Here is a 17,614-nt window from a genome sequence, read left to right as displayed (position 1 = left end):
AATGACTTAAGATGGAGGGCGAGTCACTGAAAAGTCATATATTGAAACCTTTTAAATTCTGTAGAAATTGGGTCCACAAACTAGACATATTTATCTTGTAGATTTAAGTCCGTTAGACAATAATTGTGTCTCTATGATTGAATAAAGTTGTTTTACTTTATATTATTGTGAGAAAATGATTTCTCTATAATTCAGTAATAGAGAACACAACAAGCCAGTTTTAATTTCATGCAGATAGGCCCCGCAATTAGGCTGCATTAAAACTGGTTACAATATCTGCATTTGACATTTAAATAAAATAAAATTCTAATGTTCTCCAATTCAAAAGAGTCCCAGATCGAGAGGTATTTTGTTGGTAAGAGCAGTGGAATATCTTCAAGATCACCATTGATAAAAGAACACACAATACAAGCATAATTGAGTATTATACATTTCAAAATCTCCATAAGTTTAACATTACACTAATGGAGACTCTGACACAGTGGCAACACAATATCTATCTTCATATGATCATATCTCTTCTAGGTATAGGCTGTTTACAATGTTTTGTCAAAACAACCAATTGTACAACGGATCAAAAGACTGCAGAGTCTTAAGAGTCGTATTGGGCCCTTCCTTCATCTGGATTGTGGGGGAGGATTCTTGTGAATGAAGGGAGCACAAAGCAATTTCGCTTTAATGTCAGTCAAGGCATGGCCATGGGAGGCCGAGGGACGTTATACAGCATTATTTATTAGACGGTTGGAAATCCTTCCTCCCTTTCCCTTCTGCTTCACTTCTCACCAAGTGACAGGCAAATGAAAGGCCCAGCGCTCTCTTTAGGGGCTGAACGCCAGTCAAAGTAATGTCTTCATTTTTTATGTGGCCTTTCTTTCCCAGTATTTCAATTTTTGTCGTTCGTTTTTGGATTTTGTGATTTTCTTTTGTGTCCCAAACATTCCACCACTGTTAATCAATGTAAGTGACAATGTAAGTTACTGGTTCGCACGTTTTTTTAAAAAAAGGACACAGTCAGGGAGTGACATTATATTGAAATCTAGATCCAAATTAACTTCAAATTCAAATGGACTCAGCTCAGCAATCTCTCTCTTTGGTGCCTGAATGTCAGTCAGACGTAATGTGACAAAGCCCTTTTCACATTCTTCATACTTTCACACTTCAGACTCTGACTTTTCCAAACCATTATACCCTTTTTTTTGTATTTCTTACGTAACCATTGCCCAGCTATTCTGAGAATTAGTCATCACAGGTAAATGGGTTCAGCCATGTCAGGACAAAAAATCTGCAGAAATCCTGTATTATGGATTATATTGATGTCTCAAAAGAGTTCATGTTTTCTTTGACAGTGTTCTGCTGATGTGTATAGGATAGTATGTGAAGGTTATGGGCATATTTTTGAGAATGCTCATCTAGAAATCAACAAATGCAAATCCAGTTTGGACATTGTGCAAAGTAGGGCTGCAAGATAAAGCGCAATCAAAATCGCAAAATGAAAAGCTGCAAATAGATGTTTAGATATTTCAGCCCTAGCGTAGGGTGTTAAAGGAATAGGCCACCGTTTTTACATACTAAAATATGTTCTTACCTCACTTTAGACGTGTTAATATATCCCCGTCTGGTCTTTGTCCGTGCGCTCTGTCACGCAAACGGAGCACATACGCAGCCTCTCCCACATGTCACATAGCTCCGAAAAAGCTCACGATAGAAGCTACCAAGCTCTTCCACGTGTTCCCTATTTAAAAAAAGTTACGTGAAGTGTTTTCATGCGAAGTATATTTACACAGAAATGTAAAATGTGGATTTTATAAGCAAATAAAAAGGGGACTATATTGTGAGGCGTAATGATACGAGGAGTAAAACGTCCGCGCAGTAACTCCTAAAGGTTATTGACGGAAGTGAGCGGGGGAAGTCTTTAGGAGTTACTACGCGGACGCTGTGCTCCTCGTATCATTACGCCTCACAATATAGTCCCCCTTTTTATCTGCTTATAAAATTCACATGTTACATTTCTGTGTAAATATACTTAGCATGAAAACACTTCACGTAACTTTATTTAAATAGGGAACACGTGGAAGAGCTTGGTAGCTTCTATCGTGAGCTTTTTCGGAGCTATGTGACATGTGGGAGAGGCTGCGTATGTGCTCCGTTTGCGTAACAGAGCGCACGGACAAAGACCAGACGGGGATATATTAACACGTCTAAAGTGAGGTAAGAACATATTTTAGTATGTAAAAACGGTGGCCTATTCCTTTAAAAGTTGCATTAGTATTAAGCACTTTTAGCAATAGTAGTAGTGTTACATAATTTTAGTGATCTTGTGAAAAGCTAATCCAGGCTCCGCTGCCCTGAATAGCCTTAAAAATGTGCTAATTCCCTTTCAAACCTGTGGTATTTATTCTTAAATTGTTCAGACCCACTTACCTTGTTATTTCTTACCTAACTATTCCCCCGCTGTCCTCGACTCAAATTAATCTCTCGCAAGTTAACTGAGTTCATGCTTTTCAGAAGAAAAGCTCCCCTCTTTGTGCGACAAAGCCTATAGTAGGAGTTATTTTATTGAAGAAATTTGGACAATTAGTAGCGCTTCATACCAGTAAGTCTGCAGCCAATTTAGAGAGAACCTTGCCACTTAATTGCTTCTTGCCAACACACACAGTTTGTTAGGAAAACAAGCTTGTGGGTGCTTTGTTTGTCTTTGAATTGATTAAGCACCAGCATTTTAGCGTGTGGCAGCTGATGGTGCAGTGAATGAGGATCTTTGTGAACCTTAACTTACATTATAAAGACGCCTTACCCCATCGGGAGGGAGTGTGGCATTTAGAACAGGATGGGAGCACCTGCAGCCTTTCAGCATCTCTCATTCACTGAAATTGGACAGCAATATGGTGTGCGGCGGCAATGCCAAGAATCTGTGAAAGAGCTGCGCGCACTAAGCAGGCGGTGAGTGGTCCAAAATCACTGTAGAAATGTGGCGCGTTCGCGGCAGCTGAAAACACTTGTATCCGAGGGCTGCTAGGAACTTGGAAGTGGTTTAGTGATCTAGCTAACACATGCTCGGTCTGCAGAAAGGCGACTTTACCTTCAATTTTAAACTACTATGAACTCTCATTGCATACAAAATAAAAAAAAAGTTTAATATGGCTTAAAAGAGGGCTGCAAAATCAATCGTATTCAATTCCCATTCAACGGGCAGAACAAAAAAAAGTCAATCAGAAAGGCTGCAAACACCTAAATAATCTGTCTAATTGTGTTGTTTAATTGTGCATTGACAAAAATGTTCTACATTTCACGAGATTCTTGTCTCTCTTCTCTCAAATGTTAATGTTTCCAAAACTGTTCACACCTTCATACACTAAGCTTTTAGAATCACACACACTGCTACAGTTTCACTCAGCTGTCTAAAGTCATCTCACAAAAATGACATTCAGTAACGAATTACGATGGCGTTTTCTGTAAATGTGTATCTATTGGAAGCTCTGTGACAACAATGGCCAGATTGAATTGTGTTGTATCACTGCGGATAAAGCCCGAACCAACTACACGATTAGCTAAGATTATCTCATGTTTACCAAGCAAGTCCCCAGCAAATGCACAGTCCCCTTTGCAGTAACTGTTGTTTTCAGGTACGGGAGGTGCCTCCCACACAGTGTGACAGTAGCATAGCGCTTGTGTTGTCACTGGTGGCCTACACTTCTCTGCAGTGTCTACAAACAGGCACAGATGTTCAAATAGCGCCGCACGCTCAGAGGAAAACAAAGCAACGCCATCCCTGCCTTCAACACACACTTAGCCCCGTGCTCCACATGACAACCCCCCAAAGCTATACAGACCTCACCACCCCCACTGCAGGTGCACCGCCGCTCCTCTCGCTGCATTCAGCCACTTTGGTCTATACCGGCCGAGATCAATTCAGCCACAAAAGCTTTATTGAGGGACTGAATTTTGCTAGGGCTGCACAAGATCTCAATATGTCACAATATGTCCGCATGATGATGATTATTTTGGACTTTTTTAGTTTCTTTAGAGTTTGAAAGATACAGAATTCAGTGACACTACGGTTCGTCAACAAAATGTGTTATTTTTGGCCTTGGTCTGTCACTATTTCTACCAAAAATATACACTTCTTAGAGCAATACAATCAATTTTCATCCACAAATGTTATGGAGAAATGTTTAGCAAGTAGTATTTCTTTACTGCTGGAATATCACACGCGCCCTTCACATTGTAACCCTCACATAATATGCAAAGCCCATTCTCCCATTCCTAAACCGTCAGCTAATGTATGCAGACAGTTCCAGTCAAAACAAAGTGTTCCCAATGAGCTGTATCTCCCTCGCATCTCGTAATATCCTTCTTATATAATGCACAACCAGCTTAACGCTACATTTACTGTCATGTTGGAGACTGGTGAAAGCAGCAGGCCGATTTCTCAGCACCGGCGGCATGTGTTTTGACTCTGTTAGCATGTGTGCGAGGTTAGCATGTGTGGAGTTAACGCTTGCGAGGGGCGTGTTAGCGTGCTAGTAGCATGTGTGTGCGTGCCCCACAGGCGGAGGTCAGACTCATCCCTCTTTCTGAGAGAAGGCTGCTGTCCCTCCAGGAAGCTCCGAACACACAGATGGGTTTGCTATGAGCAGCCTGCACAGTAGGGCAACAGCTGAAGGTCAGGAGGGGGGCACGTGCCCGTTTTAAGTGAGTATATGTAAACAGGACACAGGAGTATTACCATGCAACAATAGAGAAAGCCTTAAGCTCTTCTGAATGGTACGCTTTGCTTTACTACGGGCCATTTGGTGTTGAGCGAAAGGTCAGCAAAGTTACAAAACCCACAGCAGCGGTCACGAAGTAACTTACAGTGGCATTTCGTTGTGCTGCTATGTTTCAGCCTGGCATTTTGTTACAATGTGATGTAATCAAGTGACATAATGGTCTTTTGAGGAGGGTGGAAAAGTGCAATAAATGTCTCTTACCATGACAATGATAGACAAAAGACAAGAGAGCGTTATACAATATATTAAAACTGCTGACATTTTCCATGAAGATAAAGGGTTATTTGTAAGTCAAGTTTGTCACAGTGGAGACAGTGATAAAGGAGCGTCTCTAGCCTGGAAAGCAGAAGTGACTATCTGACCAATCAGATGACACTACTGGTCATACAGGGACTCTGCCCAGAAACAGTGCTTAAGGGGTGGGACTTAAGGACAAGCAAAAAAAAAAAAAATTTCGAGAGAGGCCGCCCACAAAGACAAGTTAAAACACGCATTGATAATTTGATGAGAATGCTTTTCATTTTACAGAGGCGGAGATTGGTTTTATGCAAATGCCATCAACGCTGCTCCCAAGAGGCTCTTCTTCCCTCGGTCTCGATGTTAGAAGAGCAGAGGTCAAGCAGAACAATAACCAGCTAAACACTGAGAGGGCATGGAGATATTTTTCTTCATCTCTCAGGCCAAAAAATACAACAAAAAAAACCCTTTGAGACTATCCTGAATAGTGACTTGGAGGGCTGTGTGGGTGCAAACGCCGACCATCGCACTTTGCTGAATAATAAGAGCGTAATGTACCTGACTGTGATATGCCTGCACTGGAATCCTATGACAGAACATACAGTCCGGGCTGATTCCTTCTAGTAAGGACAGATAAAGGCCTGAGAATTATGGGAAAATACTCCATTTCCCGACTGGATGGGACTGGCAGTGGACAACATGTTTGTCTCCAACTCGGATTAGCCTAATCATGGAAGACATGCAGCAGCCGAGTGTTTGAGAAAGCAAGAAAAAAAACAAAAGTTGAGACCAGATGAACAAGGAATTGAATGCAAGATTTGTTAGAAACAGATGTGAGTAGTTAAATTTACTCTTTTTACTTGTACTTGTGTAAACTAATCAATATTTTTAAAAACATTTGGTTACCCTCTCTTACATCAAATCTTGAGTAAAATCTTACACTCAAATATTTTGGCTACTCCTCTAGTTGGAAGTAAAGCTCAATTCAGGAATTCAATGGCTGTCCCGGGCTCAACACTGCTTATCTACAATCTAAACCGTTAAAGCGCTCAATAGATGGGAACCCAATTCCTAATCAGAGCCAATAAACCAGCCTCCCTTCTATTTTGGGACAATATTTTATTTGAAGGCCCGGGCCACGGAAAGCCGGGGATCAAGGAGGATTTAGTGGACCAAAAAGCTACAGCCAACAAAGGAAAAATGTCATTATTCCCCCGCACTCTCTCAACGCAGTTAAAAAGACAAAGTGTTCCTGCGATCGCCGACGGCCCTCGTGGCATTTCCCCAGGAACCTCCCCACATGGTCAAAACAAACACAGCCACAATGCTGAAAAATGGCCCCTCGTCAGTGGTGAACCAGGGGGTTAGGCGACGACATCCGCAGCCTGCTTGTTACAGTTAGGGCCGCTGCCTTTGGAGAGAAAATTGACTCCCACGCTTTCTTCTTTCTCGACTTTATACATCGTTCCTACTGAATGATTCAAGAGCCCAGAGGAGGGACAGCGCCGCAGCATATAGCAAATTTAGCAAAGTGAATTCAGAGCACTGTAAAACCCAATTAGTCAAGTTAAATTAAGAGTGAAAACCCCACACTCCTCATCCTTTATGACCCTCCGACTGTTAGCGCAAATGTACAGAAAAATGCTACTGTGATGGCTTTTAATTATATTTTTTGACCTGTAATGCCTCTGTTTGACTTTGTAAATCCCCTGCACCTGGTCATTATGTTGTGGAAGATTGAAAAAATGAATTGTGCTTTAACAGTACTCAGAGGTAATTTTGTACTAGGTACAGTACACAGTGTTCAAAGTAGGGACCTTGGCGATATCGGAAGCGGCTGCTATATGATTCTATACGTGTGCCAGTGTGTGAAGGCGCAAACGTGTGCCCGTCCTGAAAGTTGATCTGTCAGGCCGAGGAGGCTGAGGGGGCAGAAATGCAGCAGACGTCTCTGGGGAGCAGTGTGTTTATCTCTGTGTGTATGTGCTATGTGCATTTGCTTTGGCTGCCACTGAGCAAAACAGGACACACTGTTTAATGGAAGCGAGACACTGCACTGACTAACAAACGCAAACATAAAGCATTTGTGAGTGAGAAAGAACCAACAGCTGTGCACGATTATATGTTATGTGCTATGAAAATCTAAGAAAGGTCATGATTATTATTTGTAGAGTTGTTCTGAAACTATGTGCATGAAAATCTAAGAAAGGTCATGATTATTATTTGTAGAGTTGTTCTGAAACTGATACTGGTATCAGATTTTATGCCAAAATCACAGATTTTCCTGGTATCGGTATCAGTGAGTACCTAAACTCATTTGATAAACCTCAAATACCAAATTGTGATTTTGGGCTATACAGTCTATAAACCCCAAATAATCAAATTAGCGTTTGTATCTTTTTTTTTTTAAATGTTGCCTTCATAGAATCAAGCAGCATAATCACAGTGCACAGACTTTGTTTATGCATAATTTTTTACAGGCTTCGCTATTGTTTCTATAGTGGTATCGGATTGGTACTCGGTATCGGCGAATACTCTGAATGTATCAGTGTCAGATCAGAAAAACTGGTATCGGAGCAACACAAATTATTTGGGGCTCGATGAGAAGAGTATCTACCCCTGAATTATAAGGTCTTCTTCAACTTTTCTTGCTATGGACACCATATTGAGGACATCTGGGATATTCTTTATATTGCAAGATTGAACCAGTGCCTTGGCTGAGGTCTTCATGTACTTTTAGATTTAATTTCTTATTTTGTGTGTGTTTGGTTTTGCTTTTTCTTTTGTAACCACCTGTCCCATACTCATGAACTCTTCGTTGTACAGCATGTCACTTTTCCTTTTTTTTTTTAACCCTTCCAGAGCAACTGTTCTTTCTAAATTTGTCCGAGGGAGAGCTCCAGCACCTATGTGCACTATGCGTCTATACAGGCAGACACCACCCCTTCCCACCTACTCAGTAAATAAACAGTCTCCTCTACAGGCCCGCTGTGTCCAGCAAGAAGCAAAGTTATGTCAGCGAGTCTGGACATCTTAGCTTTTATTCACGAGCATCTAATGAAAGATTAATAATGCAGGAGCTGCTATGTTACTTCAGTAAAGACCAGTAAATGCACTGACAGGAGTTGGAGTTGGAAAGGGTGGGGGTGGGGACAGACAGCTAGGACGAATCAATTAACCTTATCCTCATATGAAAGAGGCAGAGCATGTAAAGAGCCAGCACAGCGTGGGCGATCTAATGTAAAAGGAGAGTCAGGTTAGAAACATTATGTAGACGCCACAGCTTATAAAGTGTGTGTAGTAACAGCTTATAAATCAGTTTATTCAGGTTTACAAGCTCTGGTGTTCAATAATGGAAATAGGTTTTGACATTTTCTTATATTTTACGGAAACAGTGGTTCATTGCCTCTTGCTAAAAATGTTTTCTTGCCATTTAAAAATAGTCCTGGAGTTATGGCAGTCCTGAGCCATGGCTTCAAGAGTGGCCTGAATTTAAATAGACGTCTAGTTTGTGTGTTTAACCTGAATTGCTTCTGACTGCAAGAGTGAGAAGCTTCTGAAGACAGGTGCCCAGCTATTATGACCATGGGTCAAGAGAGACCTGGAGAAGGATCACCTCAGCGGCAAATGCAGAGGACACTTTTATATACGGGTACAACAATGTACCGTAACCTAACCTTAACCATGCCCTGTAAAAGTAAGACAATTATGGCCAGAAATGTGCTCTGTCCAAAGAGCCACAGTCTCAGAAAAAAGGGCTAAGAATCCAGACTATAACTATTTTTTCCTTGGTCTATTACTGACCTTTTCATCTACATTACTGAATTGTAGCAGTTCTGTCTTATCTTGCAAACGTAAGGAAACCGACTCAAGAAATGCTGGCAGTAGCTTAACTCCTCACAATGCATTCATATTAAACACCAGCTGTTATACATAGCTCAGACTTGTTCAGCAAAAGACAGCCAATGGGCATACAACAGAAAGCCTTCAGCCTCACGTGCGTTTCTGTGAGTTGGATCACACTGTTGTTGAATTTCTCAAAGACGCCAACCTCGACATGTAACCACCAGCCATGTTCATGCAAAACAGAGTGCAGTTCACCATGGTAACGTCAAAAATGCCATGTTGTAAAACTGTCACAGCAATAAGTGGATGTGGGTGGCTGCTTTGAAACTAGAGCCAGGACCTTGTACCTTCTTTACAGGCAATTTACTGTAAGAATTATGTGAGAGGTAGAGGCCACTGCTATCACATTGCTATAGTGACATGGGGCCAGGGTAGGGAACAAGAGGCTCAAAAGGGGAATGCGCACAAATACAAAGATAACATCCGAACACAAAGAAACACACTCTACAACACACAGACTCACAATCAGGCTCTAAGGGCACCAGAAGTACCCCTCAGTGTGAACGTCCTACAAACGCGGGCCGCTCCTCCCTTTTGGGCCGCTGCAAATTGAGTTATTAATGGGATGGAAAAAGACCCCTCTAGGTGAAAATAGAGGGAACCCCTTAGCATATGCGTGGCCTATATTTGAGTCATTTCAAATTGGATGTGCTCGACACTGACTTGAATATGAATATATCAAACGTAGTTTCCAATAATAAAAACACATACATTAATATCAATCCCTTTGGGTTTTCATTAAAAAGCAAGAGTAAACAGGCTTGTGCAAACAGCAAAAAGATTGTGTAACAGATCTAGTCAAACCACCTACAGCTGTTCCTCAATGGTTACTTTAGGAAGTGTCTGTAATCACCCAAGCGTCCCAGTAAAATTGCTAATTGCATGTAGGAGCACGTCTGTTTTGTCAAATGGTGGAACACATTGTCCCAGAGCGATTACAAAGAAAAAAAGCAGGCAAGGTCGCCGTGTCATGTACTTCAAGCTACATACAATTACAATCACTGTTCTTTGTGGATCTCAGCGCTCACTAGACCCTCTTGACTCCTTGACTCCCGATGCATTTGTAAAGGCAGAGAAGTAAGTCTTGTTACTGTGTCTCCGTCCACAGCTCCACGGTATGCAGCACTGGCTCCCTGCGATGCAGTAAACGGATCGATGCAGGGTCTTGAGGGCAGCCGAGCAGCCGGGGAGAGCATTCAATAGCAAATATGCTCCACCGCCTGGGCAGTGTGCTGGAGACTGGAGGCTGTCAGCACGGTGGATAATAATGTGCCACATTTTAGAGTCTAAAAGCAGCTTGACATGACTGGCGTCTGATAACCTTGATTTAGATATATCGGGTCATATCGGACTGTCCAGATAACTACTATGTTTCTTTGGCAATTTGTATGCACACTGTTATGCAGTTTATGTCATGTTTCAATGTCTTTTTTTTCTCTCTTTTTTTTTTACACAGTGCCCCATTTTTTCAAGAATTGTGGTTGCACATTGTTCATGTAATGCTTAATGGCACAACATTAATAATGAACGTACCATCATGTTACTGTGGAGCAAATACAGGTCAGTGGGACGGCGCCGTGTTTATGAGACACTGCAGCAGATTGAGGGGCGCCCCATGTCCCAGTAACCCCCACTTCAAAGTCCAAGGATCATTTCCACTACAGTCGCCTTCAGAGTTATGGACAGCTACTGTGGATGGCAGCTATGCATGATGTGTCTAGCCAATAACCATAAATGAAATTGAAGCTGCAGCACACGGGATAAATTAGAAAATAGCTGCTGTATTAAAATGTGTGGGAGTGGAAATATGCTTAACTTTAGGAATTGAATTGGAAGAAAATATAAAAATCACAATGTTGTAAATTGCAAAGTCTGCAATTATTAATTATTGCACAATCTCCTCTGATAACAGTAACAAAAGAAACTCCTCCATTGGGTCTTAATGCTGCTTTATCTGTACGTAATGTGCATTGTAAACAGAATCGTTAAGTTATAAATGGAAAATCTAATTGCAATTGCAATAATTACAGACGATAATGTTCAGCACTATTTCTATTTAAGAGCACGCAGGGGATGCAAGTCTAAGGACATTGGAGGAACTTGTGCTACACACTAGGAAGCATCAGATACACCCCGTATGAAATAGTGGAACATAAATCATCTCCAACCCAGTTCTGCTCCATCCAGGCTGCTCCTCTCTCAGGTGCCTCTGGTCTGAGCTTGACATTGCATTCTCTGTATTTACCTCAGCGCGGTGCAGAGGTTGCGTGCCGCGGAGATTAAATCAGAAGGGACAGAACGCGGTGGGATGATCGCAATCTTCAACTCTCAGGGTTTTGCTGCGCACATGCGGCACATGTCTCTGCACTGGTCACATGCAGCCGTGGACAATTCAGAGATAGTGTATGCCGAATATAGATTACACCATTACTCATGAGCACTTATTTAAACAAATATGATGCTTAAGAGATCACTGCATTCATTTGAAAAACATAATCTAATCCAAGCCAATCCTAATCCTTTTGAAAATAAAAAAGGAGATCCATGTTTTCCATAATACCTTATATGAGCTGCCACCTTAACGTGGTGGGGTTGTTTGAGTACCCGAATGATCCGAGGAGCTATGTTGTCTGGGGCTTTATGCCCCTGGTAGGGTCTCCCATGGCAAACAGGTCCGAGGTGATGGGTCAGACGAAGAGCAGCTCACAAGACTTCTATGGACGTACACCAATCAAGGACCGAGACGTCGCCCGGCATGGCGCAGCCGGGGCCCCACCCTGGAGCCAGACCTGGGGTTGGGGCCCGAACGCGAGCGTCTGGTGGCCGGGTCTCTGCCCACGGGGCCCGGCCGGGCACAGCCCGAAGGGACGACGTGGGCCCGCCCTCCTGTGGACCCACCACCCGCAGAGGGATCCGTAGGGGTCGGGTGCTAAGAGGACTGGGTGGCAGTCGAGGCCGGGTGCCTCGACGACCTGGTCCACATGCACAGCTTCTGGCGTTCGGGACATGGAACGTCACCTCGCTGGGGGGGAAGGAGCCTGAGCTTGTGCGGGAGGTTGAGAGATACCGACTAGATATAGTCGGGCTCACCTCCACGCACAGCTTGGGTTCCGGATCCCAACTCCTGGAGAGAGGCTGGACTCTCCATTTTTCTGGAGTTGCCCGCGGGGAGAGACGGCGGGCTGGGGTGGGTTTGCTCATATCCCCCCAGCTCAGCCGTCACGTGTTGGAGTTCACCCCGGTGGACGAGAGGGTCGCGTCCCTACGCCTTCGGGTCGGGGACAGGTCTCTCACCGTTGTCTCGGCCTACGGGCCCAACATCGGTGCAGAGTACCCGGCCTTCTTGGAGTCCCTGGGAGGGGTACTAGATAGTGCTCCGACTGGGGACTCCATTGTTCTACTGGGGGACTTCAACGCCCACGTGGGTAACGACAGTGAGACCTGGGAGGGAGTGATTGGGAGGAACGGCCTCCCCGATCTGAACCCGAGTGGTGTTCTGTTATTGGACTTCTGTGCTAGTCACGGTTTGTCCATAACGAACACCATGTTCGAGCACAAGGGTGTCCATAAGTGCACGTGGCACCAGGACACCCTAGGCAGGAGGTCGATGATCGACTTTGTAGTTGTGTCATCTGACCTCCGGCCGCGTGTCTCGGACACTCGGGTGAAGAGAGGGGCTGAGCTGTCAACCGATCACCACCTGGTGGTGAGCTGGATCCGCTGGCAGGGGAGGAAGCCGGTCAGACCTGGCGGGCCCAAGCGTGTTGTGAGGGTCTGCTGGGAACGACTGGCGGATCCCTCTGTCAGTGGGGTCTTCAACTCCCACCTCCGGAAGAGCTTCACCCAGATTCCGGGGGAGGCGGGGGACATGGAGTCCGAGTGGACTCTGTTCTCCTCCTCCATTGTTGATGCGGCTGCTCGTAGTTGTGGCCGTAAGGTCTCTGGTGCCTGTCGCGGCGGCAATCCCCGAACCCGGTGGTGGCGCCCGGAAGTAAGGGATGCCGTCAAGCTGAAGAAGGAGTCCTACCTAGCCTTGTTGGCTTGTGGGACTCCTGAGGCAGCTGAGAGGTACCGGCAGGCCAGGCGTGCTGCAGCTCGTGCGGTCGCAGAGGCAAAAACTCGTGTCTGGGAGGAGTTCGGGGAGGCCATGGAGGAAGACTATCGGTCGGCCTCGAAGAAATTCTGGCAAACCATCCGGCGCCTCAGGAGGGGGAAGCAGTGCTTCACCAACACTGTGTACAGTGCGGGTGGGGGGCTGCTGACCTCGACTGGGGATGTCGTCGGACGGTGGAAGGAGTACTTCGAGGACCTCCTCAACCCCGCCGTCACGTCTTCCGATGAGGAAGCAGAGGCTGGGGACTTGGAGGTGGGCTCGCCCATCACCGGGGCTGAAGTCACCGAGGTGGTGAGAAAGCTCCTCGGTGGCAAGGCTCCGGGGGTGGATGAGATTCGCCCTGAGTACCTTAAGTCTCTGGATGTTGTAGGACTGTCTTGGCTGACACGTCTCTGCAACATCGCGTGGCGGTCGGGGACAGTGCCCCTGGATTGGCAGACCGGGGCGGTGGTCCCTCTCTTTAAGAAGGGGGATCGGAGGGTGTGTTCCAATTACAGAGGAATCACCCTCCTTAGCCTCCCCGGTAAGGTCTACTCCAGGGTGCTGGAGAGGAGGATCCGGCCGATAGTTGAACCTCGGATTCAGGAGGAACAATGCGGTTTTCGTCCTGGTCGTGGCACACTGGACCAGCTCTATACCCTCCGTCGGGTGCTCGAGGGTTCGTGGGAGTTCGCCCAACCAGTCCACATGTGTTTTGTGGACTTGGAGAAAGCGTTCGACCGCGTCCCTCGTGGTGCCCTGTGGGGGGTGCTCCGGGAGTATGGGGTCCGGGGCCCTCTGCTAAGGGCTGTCCGTTCCCTGTATGACTGCAGCAGGAGCTTGGTTCGCATTGCCGGCAGTAAGTCAGACCTGTTCCCGGTGCGTGTTGGTCTCCGCCAGGGCTGCCCTTTGTCACCGGTTCTGTTCATTACTTTTATGGACAGAATTTCTCGGCGCAGCCAGGGGCCGGAGGGTGTCCGGTTTGGGAGCCTCAGAGTCTCATCTCTGCTGTTTGCAGATGATGTTGTTCTGTTGGCTTCAACAAACCGGGACCTTCAGCACGCACTGGGGCGGTTTGCAGCCGAGTGTGTAGCGGCCGGGATGAGGATCAGCACCTCCAAATCCGAGGCCATGGTCCTCCACCGGAAAAAGGTGGTTTCCCCTCTCCAGGTCGGTGGGGAGTCCTTACCTCAAGTGGAGGAGTTCAAGTATCTCGGGGTCTTGTTCACGAGTGAGGGACGGATGGAGCGTGAGATCGACAGACGGATCGGTGCAGCGTCAGCAGTGATGCGGTCGCTGTATCGGTCTGTCGTGGTGAAGAGGGAGCTGAGTCGGAGGGCAAAGCTCTCGATTTACCGATCGATCTACGTTCCCACCCTCACCTATGGTCATGAGATTTGGGTAATGACCGAAAGGACAAGATCGCGAATACAAGCGGCCGAAATGAGTTTCCTTCGCAGGGTGGCTGGGCGCACCCTCCGAGATCGGGTGAGGAGCTCAGCTACCCGGGAGGAGCTCGGAGTAGAGTCGCTGCTCCTCCACGTCGAAAGGAGCCAGCTGAGGTGGCTCGGGCATCTGTTTCGGATGCCTCCTGGTCGCCTCCCGCGGGAGGTGTTCCAGGCATGTCCTAGTGGGACAAGGCCTCGTGGAAGACCCAGGACACGGTGGTGGGACTATGTCTCCGAGCTGGCCTGGTGTCGCCTCGGGGTCCCCCCAGAACAGCTGGAGGAAGTGTGTGTGGATCGGGAAGTTTGGGCATCTCTGCTGAGACTGCTGCCCCCGCGACCCGGCCCCGGATAAAGCGGAAGAAAATGGATGGATGGATGGACCTTATATGTGACAAGGGCAAAAACAAGCTCATATCGAGGACCACTGTTCAATTAATTTTGAGATAGATTTGTGGCCCAAAAGGCTGTGCAAGGGAAATGAAAACAGAAGTTGTATTGTCACCACCTTATTGCTTTTGTGCTCTAACCTAATTCAAACCATTTTGTAAATGTCACTCACAGCCAAGGCAATAAAATGGATTACACAGTGTAAGTGATTTCCTCTCTGGCTCAATGCCCCGTGCTATTATTTAGATTGTCTTACCTAGGTAGAGAGATGCGTTCTCCTTCTTCACGTTGTCGTCTAGGTACGTGGGTCCGAGGGTGTAGATGGGCGTTGACCCCATGCCCACCAGTATCTGTGCACAGATGAACAGTGCCACATACAGGTTGTGCTCGTTGCCCTCCTGGTCACGAGGACAGGACGACACGTCCAGCATGTCTCTCCCGCTGCTGTTCCCTGTCTGGCACAGGCCCTCATGGCCTGCAGACGAGTTCATCTCCTGGATCTGGTACGGGGGAGAGATAAAGTGTGGCAGGGAGAAGAGCGCTGCCCCTATGGCAATGAACACACCACCCACGGCTAACCAGCGCGGCCGCTGACCCCTGCCCCCAAAATAAGAGATGAAGACGACCACCAGCAAGCTGCCGATGTCAAAGCAGCTGACCAGCAGGCCAGACTCGGAGCTGCGCAAGCTGTAACGCTTTTCAATGGTGGTAATGACACTGCTGAGGTAGCCCGAAACCATCAGGGACTGAATAAAGGTCAGGTAGCACATGCAGAACAGAAAGCAGCGGGAGTCTCGGAGGATAACCTGCACGTACTTTCTAGCTGGGATTCGGATCAGGTGTGCGAGGGAAAAGCCCAGTTTTTTACCCCCTGCTCCTCTGTGCCCCTCCACAGGCAGAGAGCTGCTGAGCCCCACCATGCTGGAGGCAGATGGGGAGAAGTCCGTCCTAGAGGAAGGTGTCTCTGCCTGGCTTGAGTCTGGTGTTTTGATTTGGTCCACATGAGTCACCACTAGCCGCGGCTCCTCAGCCTGTTTGTCCTGCTCACAGGGTCCGTTTAGAATAGGCAGACTCTTGGACTTGAAGCTATTCTCAGGGTCCACATACTGGTCCTGGAGCTCTCTGATCTCCAGAGACTCGGACAAGTCACTTCCAGTGTCGTCGTGGTCAGTCATGGTGCAGCTGGGGATGGCTCTTCCTGGCTCGGCTGACATGAGGACACGGTGAGCCGCAACAAGAGCTAATACTGTGCCCTGCCGATCAAACCGGGGCGCACTACACCCCTTTAGTTATGTGCATCTCCTGTTCATGTCTTACTACAGCTGATCTGGCAGCACATCAGCTCAAAACAGCCTCCACTAAACAATGACGACACTGGTATCTCAACTCTGGAGTCCAAAGCATCACTAGAATATTGGCAAATAAGTTATATCTTATGAATCTATTTCATCTGTGACCATAATACTTATTAATTATCTAAAGGATTTAGCATGTCCTAACCTAAGTTGTTTATTTTATGGCTCTATGTTAGAAAGCAGCCTGGAGGTGTTTTTGATTCCTTTGTCCCATAGCTTTGCAGCATCCTATGAGAAAACATACAAAAACATAGAAAACATGAACTGAGACATACTGTATAACCCACGTTTTAAAGAGTAGCCACGTTTAGAGGCGATTATTTCACATGACAGCTCGGATGTTTTAACTTCTAACGTTATGGCACAATTGCCCAGTTAATGTCTCGTTATAACAGCCCAATAAACATGACACAATGAAATAATAATTCAACATTAATCGTAGCTCAATGTCCAAGTCATCAAATGCCAAATATGTCACAGTGTCGCCGCGATTAAAAGTAAATATCACCCGGTTGATGGTCAAAGGAGAACAAAAGAGTACGCCGTTCACAAACGTCTCAGTGATCACTTTCAAAAGAATCGTAACGCGACCATGAGTAAAAATGAAGGAAGCGTGTGCATTAGCTTTGTAAAAAAAAAAAAAAGCTTGTTTTTGGTCAAAGTTGAGAGTAATAAAGAATAGCGGAGATGTGAGAGGGCTTACCCAGGACTGAGGGAGGTAGCCTGTTGTTGTCTAAGCGGCGGCCACTCACTGAATGAGCCGTTTGATGCGGTGGCGCTGCTGCTGCTACTGCGCCCTTCACGTACGGTAGGAAAATACATTAACCCGTTCTTTTTTGTGTGCAATATCACGTGGGGGGTCAGGCTAGTGGGCTAGTTTGAGTCAAATCTGAATATAAACACTTCAGGGAACACTGAAAATGTCACTTTTGTATTTATATTTCTGTATTTGCGTGTTACGGTGTGAAACAAGCTTCTGTTATACTGATTAAGCACGTGGCTGTAGGGTTCTTTTTGTCACTAGGTTAAATTACATCGTATATGTCATGATGATTGAATACCATAAAATATTTGGCCAAACGATAAACATAAAAAAAAACATTAACGGTCTGAAAATGCAGAGAGCAATAAATACCGATGTTGTCTGAAGGAAAAGATTCCGATGAACCCAAACACCTCAATCGTGGGGGTCCGTTGTTTTTCTCGCTGGCGCACCGGGATTTGTAGTTCTTTATTAACCTTCGGGGTTTTGTGGCTAATGGCTCGTTTGTGTGAGTGTCAGACAGCCAAAACCAAACTCGTATAATTTCAAATGTCTCTGTATTTCTTTTTATGTTTTGTCCATCTTGAATAATTTGTCTTGCTTGCCATTTAGTCTCTTGGTCTTCGTGAACCATATTGCCCAAGGTCCGGATGGTG

General features: G+C 46.0%; 1 protein-coding gene across 1 annotated transcript in view; it reads right to left on the bottom strand.

The window, feature by feature from the left end:
• slco5a1 (solute carrier organic anion transporter family member 5A1) overlaps positions 1-16,990 on the bottom strand; it is a 39,691-nt gene extending 22,701 nt beyond the window's left edge. The window contains exons 1-2 of the mRNA XM_079575727.1: positions 16,899-16,990; positions 15,097-16,423 (exon numbers count right to left, since the gene is read on the bottom strand). Coding sequence (XP_079431853.1) covers positions 15,097-16,054 — 958 coding nt within the window. The 5' untranslated portion in view covers positions 16,055-16,423; positions 16,899-16,990. The remainder of the gene's footprint in view (positions 1-15,096; positions 16,424-16,898) is intronic.
• Positions 16,991-17,614: the final 624 nt, after the last annotated feature.

The sequence above is a fragment of the Gobius niger genome, assembly GCF_951799975.1.
Source record: "Gobius niger genome assembly, chromosome: 18".
Lineage (NCBI taxonomy): Eukaryota > Metazoa > Chordata > Actinopteri > Gobiiformes > Gobiidae > Gobius > Gobius niger.
This window is presented reverse-complemented; position numbering and strand designations above follow the sequence as displayed.